Source organism: Macaca thibetana, chromosome 5, assembly GCF_024542745.1.
Source record: "Macaca thibetana thibetana isolate TM-01 chromosome 5, ASM2454274v1, whole genome shotgun sequence".
Taxonomy (NCBI): domain Eukaryota; kingdom Metazoa; phylum Chordata; class Mammalia; order Primates; family Cercopithecidae; genus Macaca; species Macaca thibetana.
The window spans coordinates 34,983,859-35,007,114 of NC_065582.1; the positions used below are offsets into that span (position 1 = coordinate 34,983,859).

At 34.6% G+C, this 23,256-nt stretch overlaps 1 protein-coding gene across 6 annotated transcripts in view; it reads right to left on the reverse strand.

Annotated features, from left to right (window-relative positions):
* The window catches only part of RBM46 (RNA binding motif protein 46), a 49,621-nt gene that overhangs the window by 13,169 nt on the left and 13,196 nt on the right, over positions 1–23,256 (reverse strand). For 5 of the 6 annotated variants that reach the window (XM_050791276.1, XM_050791279.1, XM_050791281.1 and 2 more), the window contains exons 2-4: positions 19,735–19,896; positions 18,352–18,819; positions 17,066–17,848 (exon numbers count right to left, since the gene is read on the reverse strand). In XM_050791276.1, coding sequence (XP_050647233.1) covers positions 17,066–17,848; positions 18,352–18,819; positions 19,735–19,885 — 1,402 coding nt within the window. In that variant the 5' untranslated portion in view covers positions 19,886–19,896. Of the gene's footprint in view, positions 1–17,065; positions 17,849–18,351; positions 18,820–19,734; positions 19,897–21,530; positions 21,607–23,256 lie in introns of all 6 variants that reach the window. The other variant, XM_050791278.1, reaches the window with a different exon arrangement.

Sequence of the window (23,256 nt, forward strand, 5' to 3'; positions counted from 1 at the left end):
AAATGGCAAGTCTTCAAAAAATGGTGTTAAGTGAATATTCATATGCGGGGGGGGAGTGATACTTCATATTGTCACTAAATTTAGATGATAGAAAGTTTCTAAAAGATAATACAGAAAATATTTCATGACCCTGTGGTGAGTAAAGGTTTTCTAAGCAGGATGCAAATGGCACTAGTAAGATTGATCAATTGAATCATATTAAAATTAAAAACTTCTATGTTTCAAAACATACCTGAATAAACAGGTAAGTCATAGAGTAGAACAAGATATTTTAAAAATATATTCAATAAAGGACTTGTATATTAAGTAATAAAGTAAAAAACAGACACACCAATAGAATGAGGAAGACTTGAACAAGAAAGATACTTCACCAATACAATAGTGTAATGCCCTATAACCCTCCTAAGATGATCAATATCGTAAGTTATCATTATGTAAAAATTACAATCTCAATAAGAAATATACACTAATCAGAATATCCAAAATGTAGAAGACTGATACCATAAGTGTTGACAAGAATGTGAAACAACTGGAACTCCCATTTACTGCTAGTAAAGTGTAAATCAGTATACTTACTTTGGAAAACTATTTGGCCCTATTTACTACAGTTTAAAAAACATGACCCACACCACGTTCACTCCTATATACTCAATAGGAATGTGTGCAAATGAGCACCAAAAACACTATGTTCAAGAATCTTTAGTGTCATTATTCAAACAGCCCCAAACTGATAGCTCTTTATATTTTCACTAACAAAGACAGCAAGTTATATATAACATTCCGATGAAACACTGGCATCAATGAGAGCAAATGAACAGTACTGCTACATGAAACAGAATGAATCGATCTCACAAACATGTTAAAAAGAAGCCAGACAAGATGATATAAAATTATAAGTTTCAAAAATACATAGAATAAGTCAGAGGAGTGGCCTCCTTTGAGCAGGAAGGAAAGTAATGTCTGGAGAACATACAAGAGTCTTTTCGGGACCGGGCACAGTGGCTTAAGTAATTCCAGCACTTTGGGAGGCTGAGGCAGGCGGATCACGAGGTCCAGAGATCGAGACCATCCTGGCTAACACGGTAAAACCCCATCTCTACCAAAAATACAAAAATAAATAAATAAATAAATAAATTAGCCAGGCGTGGTGGCAGTCACCTGTAGTCACAGCTACTCAGGATGCTGAGGCAGGAAATGGCATGAATCCGGGAGGTGGAGCTTGCAGTGAGCTGAGATAGCGCCACTACACTCCAGTCTGGGCGACAGAGCAAGACTCTGTCTCAAAAAAAAAAAGAGTCTTTTGGAGTGTTGGTATTTTATATCTTTACCTCGGTGGTGAGTTATACAGACATAGTCCCTCATGGTAATTTACTGAATTTACACTCATTATCTGTGCACTTTTCTGTTTGTAGTATGTAATGTTACAGCTTAAAGAGTTTTCTTTTTAAAAAGGGGGGGGGGGATATAAAAGCCTGCCAGTGATATACATAAAGGAGAAGTTGATAATGTATAATTATGATAAAATATAAAATCACTTTATAGTTACTACCAAACTAGAGCACATATGATTCAGACAAATTTAAAAACTATAATGATTCTCAGTACAGATGCTACATAGAAATATTATTAAATACAGAATAATTCTTTTCTTCGTAATGCCTTCACTACCTACCACCTGGAGTTTTAGAATTAGCTTTGTTAATCTTTGGTTTGAATGAAATCAAATTTAACAGGAAAAATGCTGGGATTTAAATTACCAGTGTATAAGAATTAAATCTCTGTCAGAATATAGAAGAGATGGTGATAATTCCCACAACAAAAGCAAAAACTATCAGCAGAGTCTCAATTTAGTGTCAAATGCAAGGTTGCTACTTACTGGTACTTTCACCCAATTTAATTTACCATCTTATTTGTGTCATCCCTTTTTAAAAAGCAACAACTGTTAATGAATATATTCTGAGAAATTATTTCAGAAGTGATTATTTAGTAAGCAAGACAATAAGAAAGAGACTGGGGAAAGAAAAGGCATGTCAAAAAGTGGAGAATAAGAATAGGATACATTAAACTTCAAAGATCAGAGTCAACATCTTTACCACCTCTCTGTAAAATGGGACTCATTAAATGTTTTATATTTAGTTTTCTAGAAGTTATGTAGGAATAAGGGCTAAAATAAGTGAAAACTAAGTAAAAATCTAAGTAGGCTCTTAATTTTCATTATTTTCAAGAAAACAACATTGCAGATAGATGACTTGTTCTACAAAGATGTGACGAAGTTTTAAAAGTCAATGAAAACTAATTACAAAAGCATATTCTATATCTTTAAAGAAGACTTTACTGGTCTTTAGTTTGAGAGAAAATTTTAAAGTAAATGATATGAAAGATAAAAATTATTTTCAGACTCTCAGATATGTCATACTATTTCTTCTTTGAAGACAGAAAATAACTGAGTGCACAGGATTCCAATGTATTCCAAATAAGCCTGCTATATTAGCACCCCGAATTTTCAAGGTTTTTTCCTGTCTTTAGGAAACTAAACTGAAAGGAACACCACCATCTTCTCAGTCTACACCTGTGTGGAAGAATATAAAAGTATAATGCTAGTAATAAAAAATTAGAAATAACATACAATAAGTGATTGACATTTCCTATTTGTGAAGCCTTGATCAAACGTAATAGATTATGCTAGATATAACTGTGGATTATATAATGAATTTTAAAAGAAATTTAAAAATTGCACATAACATAAATCATTATATTCTATACTATATTTGGTTGATATAAAGACAAAGATTTTCTCAGAGGGTTTAAAAATAACAATTACAACCTAAATCTCCTATTCCACTATACAAATTTATATACATATATATATTTTATATATATATATATATAAAATATACACATATCCAATATAAAATCATCCAAACCCAGTCTATATTTCAAGGGTTTATTGAAAAGGGAATATTCTGGGCCTTTTACAATTTTAACTCATTTAATACATGTAATTATCCTATGAGATAAATACTGTTATCATCATTCCTATTTTACAAATGATGGAACTGAAGGACAGAGAAGTTAAGTAACACTGGAGTGCAGTGGCGTGATCTCAGCTCACTGCAACCTCCACCTCCTGGGTTCAAGCAATTCTCCTGCCTCAGCCTCCCAAGTAGCTGGGATTACAGGTGCGCACCACCACACCCAGCTGATTTTTGTATTTTTAGTAGAGACAGGGTTTCACCATGTTGCCCAGGCTCGTCTCCAACTCCAGACCTCAGGTGATCTGCCCACCTTGGCCTATCAAAGTGCTAGGATTACAGGTGTGAGCCACTGCGCCTGGCCTTGCGTTCCATACATTTTGATATGTTTTATTTGTATTATCATTTGTTTAAGGGTTTCTACTATTTTGAAACCTCCAACATGAGCATGTTAAAAATTATATACTGATAATTTTTACTTTGGTGACGTATATACAGGTATTTCAGCCCATTAACCACCATTCATAATTTAACCGTGCCCGTGTTTATACCTGTCAACTTCCTATCTCATATTATTTCTTTACCAATCTTTTCTTCTTTTTGCTCAAAGCACAGCCCAAATGTATCTTTCCTTGGAAACTTTATCTTTTATGTAGATTGCTTAAACTTATTTGAAAAGCACCATATGCTGAGTACTAAAGGAGACAGTACTCCCTCACATAATGCAGGGAATAACAACAAATCATACATGTACAAAGTCCACTGGCTCTATATATACTGATGAACAATGTTAAGAGTAAATAAAAATATAAAAATTATTGAGTAATATCATAAAGAAAAAGTCATTTTGGGTTACTGTGTCCAATAAAAGCTTAATATAAAAGTAGATGAGGATAAGCAGAATACTCTAAGCACAGTGCACAGCAATAGGAAGGGCCTAGACCTACCAATGAGTATGGCAAATTCAGACGATCACAGCAGGAAATGGAAGCTATGGTTAGGTTAAGTGGGGCTAAACAGTAGGGCATTCTGAACAGGAGAATGTGGAGCTCAGAGTATTTGATTATACTTCAATAAGAGCCACGATAAGTTCCTGACCAAGGAAGTAACAATGAAAAAGTATAAACATATTGGACTGATAAATTATATGGCTAAACTACATATTGGGATATTTTGAATATAATCAGAGTAAAATGAGTACCAAGTAACAGGGGACCAGGAAATAGATACAAACAAACTTTGCCTGTTTGATGTTCTGTCTAGAATCTGAATGGGGGAAAGACATATATCATCTGCCACCTTGCACATGCCATTCATTGGTTGGCAATGCTGATCCTAGGGTACATTTAAAAATCATGAAGCTACCTTGTAAACAAGATATGTTTACAAGATTTTTCTAACTCAGAATAACTCAGAGTTCAACCAGATGTCTCAGGTCAACACTACAATGGAGTGGGGTCTGGTACATGGGCCTGTAGGTTTCCTAAAGCCAAAATAGTCTCTGGAAAAAAGGTAAGGTGAGACCAAAAGCCCATCTCATTGTATTTTAACTTACAGAAACATAATTTGCCAATAATATTTCACAAGTCCGCTGTCTGTTATCCAATGTTTAATATTAGGCAAAAACCAGTTTTCCATTGGAATCATGTGAATTTACAAAGGATAGAAGAGCACAGCCTCTTAAGCTAACTAGGATCTTGGGCAAATTATTTAACATACTGAAGCCTGTTTGTTAAAAAAAATAAGAATTGTCAACATTAAAATCCTATCTACCACAGGCCAGACATGTTGGCTCACGCCTGTAATCCTAGCACTTTGGGAGGCTGAGGCAGGTGGATCACTTGAGGTCAGGAATTCGTAACCAGCCTGGCCAACACAGGGAAACTCCATTTCTACTAAAAATACAAAAATTAGCCAGGCATCGTGGTACATGCTGGTAATCCCAGCTACTCGGGAGGCTGAAGCAGGAGAATTGCTTGAACTCGGGAGGCGGAGGTTGCAATGAGCCAAGATCGCACCACTGCACTCCAGCCAGGGTGACAGAGCAAGACTCTGTCACACACACACACACACACACACACACACACACACACACACACACACACACACACCCTATCTACCACAAAGAACTGTGAGAATACATCATGTAAAGGCATTTAGCACAAAATCTCACACATAATAAGTGTTCAAAGAATCTTAACTATTATTATTTCTAATATTTATAATTATGTATGATTGGAAAGTGGTGTCTTGGATTTGTTTTCTGAATAATTATTCTTCATCATTTACATGGTACTTAATATATATAAAAGCGAATGTTCTGGGCCCTTTACAATTTTAACTCATTTAATACATGTAATTACCCTATGAGATAAATACTGTTATCATCATTCCTATTTTACAATGATGGAACTGAAGGACAGAGAAGTAACTTTTCCAAGTAAGTAGTGAAGCTAGACTGTGAACCCAGGAAATCTGGCTCCAAATGCCATAATCTTTTTTCCTATGTTGCCTATATGCTATACCACATTACTTAATTTCCTTTTCCTGAAAGAAAGTGCAATGTACCATTTCCTGACCCCCCATACCAGTTTAGGTCAGGTCACCCAATTGTATGTTCTCATAACACCCTGTACTACTTCAGCGCATTTATCAGAACTCTAACTGAATATTGGTCTCAATAGAATGTAAGGTCTATGAAAGTAGCAACTGTGTCTAATTCACTAGTGATCCTTATAACTTTACACAAAACAGCATTGGGTAAGTATTTGTTGAAGGAACACATTTTAACAAGGTTTAACAATCAGCCATCTGCCAGTTAATAAACTAAACACGAGTATAGAAGCCTAAAGGAATGAATAAGCAAAAGGGATATTCTTATGAGAATAAAAATTCCCAAATCAAACTTTCTTAAATCACAGTTTGCAAAAGGTAAATTTCTCAGAGGGCTTGAAAATGGCAAGGTCATTATATTCCAAGTGGTATTAGGGAACATAATTCTGAGCTAATATAGTCTAGTAAAGACTCTTTCCTTCTGCCATATATTTCACAGATTTAAAATAAATGTTTAAAAAATTATTTTTATTTGTTATTTTGTACTGAGAGGAATACAGAATTTTTAGTAGCTGAAAGGCTCAGACAGTTCTGACTTATGTTAAGCCATAATCTACCTCCTTAAAACTTTGCTCTTTTAGACTTAATACCACTTCCTAGAGCTCCAAAGATAAAGACTAAAGTCTTTTTTCCATGTGTGAGCACTTCAAACATTTGAAAACTGCAATCACATTTCCTCTGTGAGTATTAGTATTTACACACTAAACAGCTCCAAATATTTCAGTTGTTCACTGTCCTATTACATATTAGGGAGTTTTCAAGCTCACCCTAGTTGTCAAGGTTGAATTAAATTGTGGTGCCATAAGCAAACAAAACATTCCAAACAGTCTGAGTAGAATAAAATTATTTAGTCTTGATACTATGTAACTTTCCTATTTTACCTTGAGTTATATTAATTTGAGAATCTCTAGAGTAGAAAGACTCTTAATCAAATTTTGACAAAATAACACAAGTTCTCACCCTTGGCTGGCTTTCATTCTTTCCCAATTTAATAATGAAATATACAAACAGAGAAATATATAAACAACATAGATGTGTATGCCTTACATAATTTAAAAAAATGAAAACATGTACTCATCACCCAGGTTTAGAAAAAGGAAATTATCAATACCCCAGAAGTCCCTTTGAATCCTTTCCAATTTCTCCCTCCAAGTAGTAACTTTTAAATGTTAGTAATTCCCTGGCATTTTTATGGTTTTACCTCATAATCGTCTATCCCTAAACAACCTATTGTTTGGTTTTGCCTGGCTTTATTTTCCCAATCATAATTTCCAATTGTCTCAATGTCTTCAATTTAAAATCTGAATCTTTTTGTATTTTACATATTTTTAAGGAGCCACCTCAAATCTTCTGTGGAATAAGGCAGGAATGAAAGTGAATAACCTACCCTTACCAGTAAAAAGGATGAAGACAAGACAGAGGGCGACTAATATAATACTTAGGTAAGTGCACTGCATCAGTATGAAACAATGTCATCTCTGCAGGATAAGAAATTGAGTGGAGGAGAAACTGAACATCTTTCCAACTTTTCCTAAGCTGGGTTTTGTATTGAATTTGTGTAAATTTCTAGAATCAATATACCATATATTTAAAGAGCATTCTAGGATAAACAATTAAATAAGCTAACTAAATTCAGATTTCATTTCCATTTATTCATGCCTGCTATCTAAATATTTGGGAGTTGATTATAGAAGTTTTTGTCACAGAAAATTCATTATAAAGAATTTCAGAATAAAAAAATAAAATTAATAATCATTACAGAAAAATACTGATTAAATCTAAAGGCAATGAAATAATTCTCCAATGTATTAATTCTAATGAGAGCATGTGACATCATGAAACTGCTTTCCAAGGCCTCAGAGGATTGATGAAAACCCCGTCCATCCTTCTCCCAAGCCACATTAGCTAATGTAGCAACTCCCTGCTTGGAGCATAAATCACAATAAAAATAATACATAAATAAGAAAATAAAATGTAAAGATTTTTAAAAATCAATAAAAGTGAGTTTTAGAACACCAGTGTATTAGTGAGAAATAGCAGAGTCACACATACATACAGGTATTTCAATAACTTAAAAATCTTAAGTCTATCTACTAAGTAAAATAGGGAAAATATTAAGCAATAAAGAGAAAATCATTACTATCTCATTTGCAAATCCCTCTCTGAAACTAAGTGAGTGCATACACAGTGAAAGCAATCATATTTTGCTTAGTATCGCCTCTTTCCCTTCAATTCTTAAGCGAAAAGAAATAATCTTTCAATGTTCTGATATAATCACTGTTTCTATACTTGATACACACACCTAAGTTCACACCAAGGAATCCCTTAAGCGATTCTTATTCTCTCAAGGAAACACATGTACACACATACATGCAGATGAAACGCCTTTAAATGAACCAGCATTTCACTGCTTGAATTATTTATAGCTCTGAATACAACCTTAACCTGTCTTGCAAAGATTGATAATGGCTCACCTGGAACCTTATAAATTCTGTGCCCCAAATTTTCCAATACTTTCATAAATTCGTAGCTACAGATTTGGTCACCCTTGGACCAAAAATTAACTGGGCAACAGCAGGATAAAAAAAAGCCATCTACATATATGGCACATATGCTTCAAATTTTGTGAATATTCATTTACCCCATAATCCGGGCAGTAAACAAGCAGACTGGAACTATGTATTGCTGAAACAAAGTTAACGAGAAAAAAATTAGGTAAATGGGCTTCAGTCTTACAAAAATCCACATACAAAACAGGATTAAAGAAAAGTGCAAAAAAGAAAAGTAACTAATAAAAACATACTTAGACCACATAATGAATGGAAGGACAATCAAACTGCACAAAAGAAAAAGCAAAGCATAGGTCAACAAAGATTTATCTACTCTATTAAAAGAAGCTGGAGTTTTACATCATGGTTTACATTTTTATTTAAATAAGTGCCAATCCCTTGAATTTGTGTACAGAAATCAAGGTATACTGTTTAAACACGGAAGAATAGTAACAAAGTACACACACCAAATTACCAAGCAATACAACTGTAAGAGATTGATGTTTTCTGATGATTGTGCTCCTATATACTTTTTAATCCAAAGTTATAAACAGAATTATAGTAGAGCTGATAACACTATTAGTGTAGTATAACGATTATATTTACTGAATCAAAGCAATACATAGGCAAACTAAATTTATTTAGTTACCCAAATTATTTTCTTAAACTATGAACTACTGTGTACATAAAATTTCATATGCAATCCATTCTTAGAGCTCAAATGTTACTTGCTATATATAAGACAAATAAGAACCCACATGTCATTAATACATCTCTGACCAAATACTATCACTTTAAGGAGCATGAAAATCCAAGGAGTTATTAATATTCTGGTGATTTAAAGCTTCTAATTATTTGGGGATACTAAGATTTTTAATTTTTGTCCTACTATTTTGAGGTTTCACAGGAAAGGGAACCATTCTTGGAGGTAATGTACTACCAGGTCTTGGAAAGAGGACGAAATGCTCTGAGATTGATGAACTATTAGATATTAACTAGTAAGGGTAGATACTATTTTTGATTTTACCTAAAAGGCCTGGAAGAAACACTGAATTTTAAAGTAGTTTAAAGCACAAAATAAATTCGTCACAGTGAAACCATCATTCTACATTTTCTGTCTCCTTATTCACGAGTCCATTCACTTAATTACACTGCTATAGCATAAAAAATTATTGTCTACTAAATATTAAACAAGAAGCAGAGATAAGGGCATGATAGGCTGAAGAAGACTAAGTAGAGCGTTTCACAAAGATTTTTCTGATTCTAAAAAAAAAGAAAAGTAAGAAAAAGAGGAGCTAAAAATCAATGTAACATTAAAATTTCTTTTAAAGCCACATTAAAAAATCTGCATTTAGGGACATCATGTGGCAAAATTATGAACTGCTACTAACATTTAAGAATGGAACATATACACACAATTTCTAATGTCATCTGATATAAAGGGAAATTTTTTAAACCATTTTTTAAAATATGAATTAAATAAAATCAGATTAATAAAGCAGTAGCTGCTATTAAAACTAGTTTATTAGAAGGAGTATTTTAGGACTGTATTAACCAAAGACATTAAGAAGTTATAGGGTAAAGAATCAAGCATGATTATATAGATTTATGAAGTAAATAAAATACAAAGGATCACTTTCAACAGTTAATAAACCTAACTATGGGACAGATACTCCCCACATGGCATGTTTTGATACATATCATTATTTTCCTAGATCCTCTGTTACAAAAAGAAAACTATTTCCAAACTTTTAAGTAGTTGCCTTGTTTTATAAAAACCTTGCTTTTGGCTGTAGTAATTGGTTAGCAAATTCAGAGAAGAAAATAACCGAAAAACAATTACATGTCATCATGCAAATAAAACAGCTGACTGACTGAATCTTTTTTTTTTTTTTTTTTGTCCAGCTGTTCTGCTGTGAAATAGGCAGGCATGAGCTTTGAATTCTATAAAGGAAGGGATATTAAACTGATGGAGTATTTCTTGCAAAAGCAGCTCTTGGTTTTAAACTATTTGAACTCAAATATGTATCTCTGCAGACATAAAATATTTTAAAGTATTACTTTTGGTTCTACATACGATTTTTGATCATATTTTAAATGAAACCATAATCTTCTTAGAAAAAAGATTCCTTAAAACTTACTAAATAAAATGCTGATATTTTAGATCTGAGGACATTGAAGTCCAATGACGAAACAATTCATTTGCCATTCTAAGGTCACACAGTTTCTCGATGGCTGAGAAAGGATTCTTAATTCTTATACTTTTATTCTAGTAATTATTATTCTAGTAAGCTGCTTCTCTCACTGTACTAACTCCATAATATTTATGATGCATTAATACAAGTGTTCGTAAGATGAGAACTATAAGTAATACTAGATGTTCATTCAAATGGTCTTTCAGAAAAAAAAAAGTAAATTTCAAGAGCAATACAAATACATTTTCATGAGGACTAAGCCCTCTCAGAGGGTCAAAGACACATAGTTGAGTTAATGGAATTTTGGTCTCACCACTTGGTCATATGAAAACAAATATGTAAAATGTTGATCCTGATACCTATTTCTCATTTAAGTAGGTGAATTTTAAAAGAAATTTTGCAAATTACCTTTGTTCTTTAAAATACCAGTTTGAATAGTATCATCAAAGTTAGAGCTGTAGTTAAAACTGGAAAAAGATACTCTTCTGAAAAGTATTATTTTTCTTCTATGTATAATCTATAACTCCATTATAATATCATAGAATCACTATATCATGTTTGGCTTAAGTGCCTCCTAGAATTATTTCTTAAGTTAAAAAAAAAACCTGGAGAAAGTTTCTCTTTATTTCAAAGAAAAGGTTTGGAATATTTTTATCTGAAATTCTTTTATTTTTGCATTTCTGCCCATCAATCTGGAAATAATAGCTCATAAGAAAAAAAGCACCAAATATTTTTCAGATTAAAACTTCTCACAATAGTATACTTTCACAAAAGTATAATTTTCAACAAATTTACAAGTGATAACAGAAATAAAAGATTCATTTGAATAAAAGGATAAGCTAACAGTGACTATCATGTTTAGAATATATATATACTAAATACTATTCAACTACTAGAAAAAAAATGCAAGATTCTACTGATGTACGTCATTTCAAAGTCAAATATAAGAAGCAATATACAAGTCCATTACAAAATGAATATTGAAAAAAATACAAAAGATATTGTAAGAATGAATATTCACACACAAAATGGTCCACGCACATCAAGATGGATTCATCTAGGAAAAAATATTTGCTCAGAGAAAAAGCAGACATATCCAACATAGTTGCACTAAAAAAAAAAAAATGCAAAGTTTTAAGAAACAAGACTAATGAAATTTTAATTAACTAATGTTTACATCTTTTCAACTCCTTTAATTCTTCCTAAAATCTCACTGAAATCATCAAAGCAAACAATATACAGAACTACTTGCCATTAAACCACCACCATGCTATTTTTCTAAGAGTAGTTTGCTCACGTTGTGTCCCTCTCTGACCACAAACTCTACAACTGAGGTCAGGGAAGCATACCTTTTTCCTCTTGTACTCCCAAAATAACCTATGCAAAGAATTTGTGTATCTGCCTTGATCACTAGACTGTGACTCCTTAAACAACAACAACAACAACAACAAAATGTTTTATTTATCTTTAGCTCCAGAATGCTTAGCAAAGAACACTTAGCATGTAAGAGGCTTTCAAAAAAGACCTGTAAAAAACAAAAAACAACCGTAATCATTTATGGTCAGAACGACAGTATACAAATCAGATGAAATTAAATCAGTGGCACAAGTTAGTTTGTGACAGGTTCTTCATCCCTGGTTTAAAAAGTTTCAGATAGCCATACAAGTAAGAAAAAAATACCACTTGTATCAGTATTACACAAACAGAGAAGAGATGCCCTGCTTAAAATTATTTGCTAACAAATTATATAACAAGGTGAATTATCAATACAGGTAAGACTACCTTCCTCTTTCCACTAAGTATTCTCCAGGACTTTCTTCTTCAAAACTCTAACTCTCCAGGACGTTCCTTGATCTCCTTGATTTTGTTTATTCCACTTCCACAATGCAAAGAATCCTCCAAAGAAAAGCAGTGGCAATACTGAAAGACCCAGATTCAAAACAGAGTTGACTTCTAGAAAGAGCAGTACTATTTGCCTTGATGGTTTGCTTTATTACTAACAGATAACGAGATTGTGAAAACAGAAAAGACTTATTTAAAAGTAAGTGATACTGAATGACCCAAGGTATCTCCATATAGCAAATATTTAATATAGAACCTATCTATCCTAACCCTCAAGTCTGTATTTGGTTTAGATCATTCTTGCACTGCTATAAAGGAATGCCTGAGACTGGGTAATTTATAAAGAAAATAGGTTTAACTGGCTCACAGTTCTGTAAGCTTTACAAGCATGGTGCCAGAATCCGCTAGGCTACTGGGAAGGCCTCAGGGAACTTCTACTCATGGCTGAGGGCGAAGTAGAGGCAGGCACATCCCATGGCAAGAGCAGGAGCAAGAAACAGAAAGGAAGAAGTTGCTACACACTTTTAAACAACCAGATGTGGCGAGGAATCATTCACTATTGTGAAGACAGCACCAACGGAAAGGTACTAAACTGTTCATGAGATATCCACCCCCATGATCCAATCACCTCCCACCAGACTGCACCTCCAACACTGGGGATTACATTTCAACATGAGATTTGGCAGGGACATATGTCCAAACTATATCAGGATTCTACTCATTAAACTCATTGACTATCCTACAGATACAGATCCCTAAAAATAACCCAGTAAATACATTCTTATCCTGCTGGTTAGGTAATGAGTTTCCAGTGAGATAAGAGAGGTCATTCTTTGCCATTATGAAGATGAAGATAGTCTCTAATTTTGAAGTGAAAAGGATAAGGAAGGTTCTATTCTGGCATTAACCCCAACTTCCAGCTTTTCTTTTATTAAGGGTATTATGCTTAACATAGAGCATGCTTTAGATAGGACCAAATATTTTAAAAATTGATTTCAAAGACCTGTAAACCAAGAACTTTTGAGATGCTAATAAGATCACTAAATGCTCACCAGAAGTAAACTCCATGACTTCTAGTTCTCATGTAGATGCCTGTTATCCCTAAAAAGACATACTTTTTTTTTTTCCATAACAGCAATGATGGCCATTTAAGCAAATGAAGCCCAATTATTTTCTTTTATTTTTCAAGCTTGGGAAACAGAAGTGGTAACACCAAAACTGTGTGGCTACTAAAAGTACACTCTTAAAGATATCTGAAATATTAATTTTAAAAATGACTGTTTATATCACATATAATAGTAAAACATCAAGGTTAAGATTGGATAATAATTCTCAAAATAGCATCAAACTGAAAGGGTTAAAATAAGGATACTGAGGCAAATTCTTAAAAAAAAATTACTATCCCCAAAGAAAATACCTTAAAAACAGTAGTTAAATGCATTCTCTAGAAAATTTGACTTATCAAATTATTTAAGAAAATAGAGCCAAAAGATTACTTAATAGGTAAGGAACTTCGTTTGAGAGACTCTAGGAACTAATAACCTCTCAAGACTTCAAAACAATTCAATCCTTGGACTAAGTAAGCATTTACCAGGATGTCAAGAATACACCACTACCACCAATTGATTTCAACTCTGAGCTATTTGATGAAACCCTATGACCTTTAACTAAAAGATGATGTAACTAAAAAGGCATTAACCTTTTAAAACCCAGAGGCTCCAACATTAACAGAAGGGAAAAAGTGATCCAGAAAACTGCTTAGCAACACTCAATCTACTCTTAACCTGCCATGTGGCAACATGGAAACTTCTCCCTGTCTACAGCTCCTGGCCCTACTTTAATGATCTCTGAAGGGCTGGTGTTTGTTTTCTGATCAAAGTTTCCTAGACCCCAGATCTCTGGCTCTTTTGCTTCCTTGAATTCTCTTTCTCCTTTTCAGCTGCCTAAATGTATTTTCCTGCCTCTAACTCAACAATCTTCACTTACATAGGTAGTCAAGCACCATAAGGATTTCTGTGTTACTGTCCATAGACAAGACCTCAGGCTTTGTGTACTCCACTGAAATAGGACCTAGGGTTTTGTTTAATCTTTTTTTTATATGTGAATTTTGCTTACATTATATTAACTGTTCTGATACGGAATACAGATTGAGGAAATATATAAAATACAAATTGTTCGACTTTTTATTAAAATTAGCTTTCATACAACAAGGTTGATAAAATCTGGACTAGACCACTAAAGCAATCTGCATGTGCCCACTAAGGACTTCATTTATTGATGCTACCTTGATCACTAATTAACCATAATTAAGTTGAAAATATTGTACCTGATTAGGTGTTTTCTTAGGGAACTATAGGTTTATGTTATCTAGTTAACTATGGTAATAAGGGAGTTAAAAGCTCTGTTTCCATCTAGAATCTGAATCTTTATAAAATGGGCAAACAGGCCGGGCGCGGTGGCTCAAGCCTGTAATCCCAGCACTTTGGGAGGCTGAGACAGGTGGATCACGAGGTCAGGAGATCAAGACCATCCTAGCTAACACCGTGAAACCCCGTCTCTACTAAAAAAAATACAAAAAAATTAGCTGGGCGAGGTAGCAGGCGCCTGTAGTCCCAGCTACTCGGGAGGCTGAGGCAGGAGAATGGCGGGAACCCGGGAGGCGGAGCTTCCAGTGAGCCGAGATCGCGCCACTGCACTCCAGCCCGGGCAACAGAGCAAGACTCCGTCTCAAAAAAAAAAAAAAAAAGGGCAAACAAAGTTTACATACAAGTTTGCCATAAATTAAACTAACATGGCTATGTTGTAAGAATTTTAGAAGTTTCAGTTAAATGTGTAAGGGAATGAGGGGGGCTAGAAATTTTTAAAATCTTTCAGTATTAGCATGGTAGATCAGACACAAGTATCCTTGGGAGAAACTTGATCAGCAACTAATTAACTACGTCCCACTCCAAAATAATATTTTGACTCATTTTTCTCTAAGAAACTTAATTTGAATTATTTGCTATCTACCTAATAATTTTATCTTTAACTTAGATGGTCTTTATTAAAAGTAAATTGAACGCTTCTATTTTGTACATCAATAGAAATAAGAACTAAGAATTTATTAGCTTCAATGATGCTAAATCCCCAAATATCTCCAAACTAATAATTGAGGACACTACTTAAATGTGTCTTCAAGCGGAACCCTACCTTTAGTCCCACAAGTTTTGTTGATATCTCCAAAACAGAATCTCCTAAAAATATTGGTAATATACTTCGGGAGGCCAAGGAGGGTGGATCACCTGAGATCAGGAGTTCGAGACAAGCCTGGCCAACATGGTGAAACCATGTCTCTACTAAAAATACAAAAATCGGCTGGGTGTGGTGGCAGGCACCTGTAATCCTAGCTACTTGGCAGGCTGAGGCAGGAGAATTGCTTGAATCCAGGAGGTGGAGGTTGCAGTGAGCCGAGATCACGCCACCGCACTCAAGCCTGGGTGACAAAGCAAGACTCTGTCCCAAAAACAAACAAATCATAATACTATGGCAGTGGTACATAAGCAAGCTTAAACAATATATAAAAATTATTCTCCTTTCTGAGAATGTTTTTCTCTTTTGATTGTTTTCTCTTAAACTTGAGAGTATGAATTTTAAATACACATAAGCTTCTGTACTGTGGTTCTGCAACCATATAAAAAATAATTTTCAGGGAAGAGTTTCACAATTATAATCAAGAAACAATGAGAACCCTCAAAAGATCTTTCTCTTTTATTTCTGATTCTCAGGAAACCACTACTCTTCCAATAAATATTATTTGGGACACAAAGTAATCATCAACTAAAATCTATAGCTGCATTAAAAAAATAAACAGGTTGCAGGGGCAGGGGAGGCTAACCTAACAGTAAAAAACAGCAAGCAGGAAAACACCATAGTGATATTATGTCTCTTCCTTTACAATGTCAAATACTTAGTTAGCATATCTTTTTATGCTTTTGCAAAACCTTTCATAATTATCCTTCAAACGTTTTAAAGAAAATTTACTGTTTGAAAAACATGAAGCTAAAAAAGAGAATGGTCACAAACATCTCTTACTGATGCTTTTTGTCTTTCATGAGTGATAATATAAATTTCCAGATTGGTGAGCATAAAGCTGTGTCTGCACACTACCCATCTGAAATCCCACTGATTTTACTAACTCCCTACCCCTGCCCCTCAAAAAGATCATTATGTAGACTTCACCAAAGATACAGGGACACTCTATTATAAATTGGTTTAATTAACATATCCTGTAACTTACACAAAAAAATCTTTATTTCAACTGAGAATTAGTCATTAAAAAAACAATAAATTAATAAAACAGGATTATGAACACTGTAGTAAGTCAAAAGCAAATTTTCGCGCAGGTTAGGTAATGCTTAAAAAACTAAACGTAGGTCGTGCGCGGTGGCTCACACCTGTAATCCCAGCACTTTGGGAGGCTGAGGCGGGCAGATCACAAGGTCAGGAGATTGAGACCATCCCAGCTAACACCGTGAAACCCCGTCTCTACTAAAAATACAAAAAATTAGCTGGGCCTGGTGGCACGTGCCTGTAGTCCCAGCTATGCGGGAGGCTGAGGCAGGAGAATCGCTTGAACCTAGGAGGCAGAGGTTGCAGTGAGCCAAGATCGTGCCACTGCACTACAGCCTAGGTGACAGAACGAGACTCCATCTCTCAAAAAAAAACAAAAAAAGCTAAATGTAGGAAGATTTTACAGGGCACAAATTTCAAGAAAGTTATGACTTTATAAAATTGAGATAAAATTTATGTTACATACTTACCACTAATGTTGAGTTCAAAATAAATGAATTGAAAAACAATCTACAGTATTTCCTAATTTCATATTTTACACTGTTTAAAATATTTTAAAACTTACCCAAATGAAGTAATGTAAACTGGGCTGCCAGTTCCTTTGCATCTTCTAACGTAGTACAGAGTTTGTCTGGCATGAAGTAACTCTGGGATCCATTTGCAATAGCAGGAATAACTATCTTATAGACCAAGAGTACTTTCCCATCTTGACTTGTTGTTGAATATAAATAATATTCTGGTGGTGCCCAATTATTTTTGTTGCAGTAATAATCCAAATGCATTACTGCAGAATTAAAATGATTGGATTTTAAAGAATACATACTAATCGGAGTAAGCTTTGTTCCAGGATAAAAAGGGTAAGTGCATCTTTCAACTTCAGGCGGACTTGGGCTATGTTGACCATTGAGACGAGCAGGAAGAGTTGGCAGCTTGCCTAGAGTTTTTGGGTGGCTCTCTTCTTTGTTAGCAAACACAATCAGATTTTCAGAATTTGGACTAATCTGACCATTAAGATGCTGTCTCCAAGTGTTTTCTTTATTTACTGGTTTAGCTAGTGTTACCTCAATACTTGCTCCATCAATGCATTTTCCATTCATAACAGACATGGCTGCCACTGCATCTTCTCGGTTGAAAAAGTGAACAAAAGCATAATCTCTAAGTTTCTTTACTCGTTCAACTGCACCAGGCTTAAATTTATTGAATTCTGCTTTAATTGTTTCCTCTGTAGTTGAGATCATTAAATTTCTTACATAAAGAACTTTAACTCTCTGCATGGTTTCCTCATCCACTTCTTTCTCTGGGTCAGCCCAATCTACCTGAATGGTGTGGCCCCATAGTTGGAATGTTCCTGTAAAAAAAAAATAATAATTTGAAGAGAATTAAAATAAAGAATAAAAGTTAAAGATGTTCAGTAAAACTGTTTCCCCAGAGAAGCAGAAACTCAACCACACGTCAATAAATTTGGTTAAGCATTTGTTTCCTATTCACACAAAAATCTTTACTAAACAACTAAAACTTACTATGTAATTTAAGAGTCAATAGAACAAATATACTTCAAAGATAGACTTTATCAGAAGAATTAAGTGTTGCCCTTTGGATTTTTATTAAACAATTAATAGCTCAAAGTGTATACATCCAGCAAAAATATCATAAATAGGACTCATTTTACAGGAACGATTTCTTGTCTTTTAGAATTATGTGATTTATTTTACTTCATTACTCAAACAATTCTTTACTCCTCTTTAAGTGGCATTATTTATTTCGATAATATTGATCCGTGATGTACTATCATTTCTCCATATTTGTAAAAAGGTTAATACTGAAAAACAACCTTTAAAAGAATCAGTTTACCTGGAATTAGTTTCCTCCTTGCCATAGCAGCAGCTCTGTGAGATTCATATTCCACAAATGCAAAACCACGATTTTTGGTCTTATCAGTTGCACTTGGATAAACAATGACATCTACAACTCCTTCTGTAACTTTCTTCATTTCATCTAAAATTTCTTCTTTCTTCTTTTCCTTGGGAATAGCTCCAATAAATAACCTACAATTATCCAAGCTTACACACACACCAATAAACTTCCCTGGTCGAATTTCATAATTATTAAGAATTCTGATGGCTAACTGGGCTTCTTCTTTTGTAGTGTACATCACAAAAGCATAACCTCGATTTTCACCACTAAATTCCATCATAAGTCGAAATTCATATATCTTCCCAGCTCTTTCAAATACAGGAACTAACTCATCTTCATACATATCACGAGGTATTTTTCCTACAAAAACTTCACAGCCTCTAGGTGGAGGTGGACCTTCCCAACCTGAACAACAAAAATGAATAGGAATAGACACATAAATTCGAATCAGATATTTCTACTCACTATTCAATCATATATTCATTCAACAAATTTGCTGTGCTATGTGCCACTCACAATTCTAGGTATTGGTGATACAACAGTGGACAAAATAAAGCCCCTTCCCTTATGAAGCTAATATTCAATACAGAAGGGAGATAACAAGTGAGTGATAAGTGCTATGAAGAAAATCAAGGGAGTGGTCAGGCAAATCTCTGGGTACATGAGATTTAAGCACAGACCTGAATAGAATGAGGGAGTGAGCCATGAGGATTATCTGGGAAAAGGGCATTCGGAAAGAAGAAAAAGCAAGTGCTTTACATGTCAGAGCAACATAGATTATGGAAGCCTGTACAGTTAACATGTACTTGAGAAAGGAAGAAAGTGGTAAGTGCTGCAGCCATTGAGGTAACCAGAAGACAGATTTTTATTTTAAGTGTGATAAACTGAAGGGTTTTGAGCAAAGGAACTGTACTGGCTATTGGTAGAAAAGTCAAACATTCTATTTACCTGTTTTCATTTGGTTTTCTAGTTTAAACACCACTTGCCTACTAAGTGCTGTTTCAAATTCCTCCCCAGATGATCTCCTCTTTAACACCTAGAGTAGCACCCTTTTCCCTACTTTCCCAATCCTGACTTCTGTCTCAACCTAGCCCAGCTTCTTTCTCAACTGCTTCTTAGATGAAGAGCAGGGCTGAAAAAATTTAAGGGTAAGACATGAATAACATTTATAATCTAACTCTTTCTCCTCAACAGTAAAAACAAGTGTCTTAAAGCAGTTACGAGGAGAGAGCTATTTTTTGGAATACTTGTGGGGATACACATCGAATCTACATGACGAGGTTAAAGATTAAATTTAAAAGACTGTTAACAAATCCACACCTGGAGGAGGACCACCAAATTTCCTTTGTCCATTTTCCTGAACCATGTTGTAACCAGTCTTTTCCATCAAAGCAAGTAATGCTGCTTCATTCTGAGTACCAGTTCGAACTTTACTGCATCCATTTGTTCCATCTATATTTTCTTCATTCATGGTTGCAGTTCCTAAAATAAAGTTTAATAACACTGGTTAAGTTTACAACAGAATACCAAGAATCTATATGGCATTTCTTTGGGTTGCAGCAAAACAAAGACAGTTGTGGCTGGCATGTTTGATTAGCCTTCACTGTCCTCTGAGGTTCTGCCCCAAAGCTCTTCCCTACAGTGGAAACTTGGAAACTTCTTTCGATGTCACTGACCAATTATGCATATGCAGTATCTTTAGAACGCCTAAGCTATAAGAAAGGGATACAAACAGTGAAAAAGAGAAAGGAACAAAGAATGGAAAAACAAAATTATACGGCATATCTTCTGTCACAACTTTACCTGAGAGTCTCCTAAAGAACAGGAAGAACAGGAAGTCCCCTCAAGTTGGCTTTATGAAAATGGAATATTCAGAAACTATAAACTCTCATTGCTAAATTAGGTAGCCTTTAAGTCCTTCCTAGTTTTAAAATATCTGAATTTTTGCTCTAGAGTAGTGATTCTTGGTGACATATCCTTTCCACTCCCACCTTCATGACAGACTCCACTGTAGAGACACTAATACTCTCTTCTGAGTGATAATGAATATAGCTACAAAAACAACCTATAATACACACTACAAACATACAGTCTTTTTACAGTCTTTAAAGCTGTTTCCAAGCTATTTTTATATTATATCCAATGTATTAATCCCGGGGGAAAAAAAAAAGGCAAGAAAGTAGCTCATGCACTCACAGAGTTTAGTACTTCCCTAAAACTTCTCTAAGCCCAATTTTCTTTCCTAAGCTAAGACTCTCATTTATCAAATTGCCCAAGGAACCTAAGTGTTGAAAATGAGATATTCATAAAGCACCTCAAATTCAACATATGAAAAACTGAGTATAATTTTATCTTCCAAATATGTTCCTTTCTGTTTTACCTCATTTCAATGATTCATCCATTCAACCAATAAATGGCACCCCAACAAACATTATTTCCTCTCTTCCAAACTCTCACAACCAGAAATCTGGGTATTATCCAGAGTCCTTTGATGCACAGCTCATCAGTCACTAAGACTTGAAGACTTTATCAAATATTTATTTCATTTTTTGAGACAAAAGTCTCACTTTGTCACCCAGGCTAGAGTGCAGTGGTGTGAAGGTGGCTCCTGCAGCCTTGGCCTCCTGGTCTCAAGTGATTCTCCCACCTCAGTCCCCCAAGTAGCTGGGACTACAGGCACAACATGCCCAGCTAAATTTGTATTTATTGTTGTGTGTAGAGACTGGGTTTCACCACGTTGCCCAGGCTGGTCTCAAACTACTGAGCTCAACCAATCCACCCACCTAGGCCTCCCAAAGTGTTGAGGTTATAAGTGTGAGCCACTGCACCCGGCCCTAAATATTTCTTGAAATCAGTCTATTCCTGTTCATCCCTACAGCCTGTTCTCAATTATTTCTTTCTTCAATTAGTGCTAGGTTCCTAAATGTTGTTCCAACTTTTAATTTTGTTGCCGTCAAACAAAATCTCCATAATGCTGTCAGGGTGATATAAAATATGTATCTGCTTAATTTAAACTTCTATTTCAAATCAAAAATAAGGAAGAAAATGACTAAATTATTAATTTTTTAACTCAGGGAGATCATTCTAAAAAATAAGTTTAAAAGCTTCAAAGGTACCTGAGAGTTTGAGGCTGCAGTGAGCCGTGATTACACACCACTGCACTCTGGTCTGGGCAACAGGGCAAGATCCTGTCTGAAATAAACAAATCCCCCCAAAAAATACATTAATAGATTTTTTTTTACTACATAAAAATACTTTAGAAGGCAAAAAAGAAAAGTTCACAAAAACTAAGTCAAAAAAATTACACATAAAAAATGATCTGCAACACATCATAAAGAGCTAATTTCCTAAAATAAAAAGACTGGCATGGTGTTATAAAGTGCAGACTCGGGTTAAAGACTGGCTAAAAACTCTGAACCCTGGTTCTTCGTTTACTAAGCTCTGACTTTGGACAGATTATTTAGCCTCTCAATGCCTATGTCTACCTGTCTATAATAAGTAGATAATATTAGTTTCTACCTCAGGGTAGAAGGATTCAGGGGATTCAAAATAAAGGGTTTAAAATAGGTCTTAGGATATAAGCATTATACATGTATTTCCTATTATTATTACCTAATAAAACAGTAAGAAAAACAAACTGCACAGCAGAGCCTGCAAATTCAAAATTTATTCATTTGTTCAACAAATATTTATTAAGCACCAACTATATTCTATGTACTATACCTTACATCTGGGATATTATTAGTAAATAAAAGGCCAAAGTTTCTCCCTTGCATAGCTTACACTCTAATGGGGAAAAAAATAGCAGACGATAAAAAAAATAAGCAAATAATAAGAGGTAAGAATACTTAGGGAAAAAAGGAACAGTAATAGGGCACATGGGTCAGTGGAAGGCTGACAAGGGAAGAGAACATGCAAATTTAAACAAGAAAGCTAGTGCAGACTTCACCAAAAAGGTAACCTTCCAGCAAAGAATTAAGGAGCCTACCCATTCAGCTATCTGGGAAGAACATCCCATACAAATGGAGAAACCAAGACAAAGCCCTTATATAAAGGTGTACTTGGCATTTACAAGGTATACCTTGTAAGTTAGGTAACTTCTTATAAACTTCAGCTTTTACTATGAGTTAAATGAGGGGCTACTATAGATTTTGAACATACGAGTAATAGGTTCTTTCATTGTAAAAGGATCATCTGGCTGTTACAAGGGGAAGTCAGTAGAAGGGTAAAGGTGGAAGCAGCGAGACCACTTAGATGATTACTACTAAAATCCAGGCAAGAGATGATGGTGGCATGGGCCAGAGAGGTTGAGGTGGAAAGGATAAGTGGTCTGACTTGAGATATATTTTTAAGTACATCCAATAGAATTTTCTGACATACTGTGAGATAAACAGGCAAGTAAAGGATGATACCACAGTTCTGGCCTAAGCAACAAGGAGATGAAGACTAAGTAGAACTGGTTTTAGGGCTAAGATCAGAGTTCAGTTTTAGGTATTTTAAATTTGAGTATCAATCAATCACTCAAATGCTTTTATAAGACTCTGGCAATAAATGTTAAGAGATCAAGAAATGAGGCCATAAGAAATGGAATGGACCGTGCTCCTAGAAAGTACAATGCAACATCTGAAAAGGGCAGTGGCTACTAAACTCCAGCAAACTAATACAAGAGAATCCAGCTTGCCTCCAGTTATACCAAATTTTCCAATTTTTCAAAATCTCTCAATATTTAAAAACTGAAAATTAATTTAATTGTAAAACAGTAACAAAAGTGCACAGACCAAACAAAACACCTGCAGGCTTCCTATGGTTCAAACTCTGGGCTGCATGAGGGCAAAGACCACT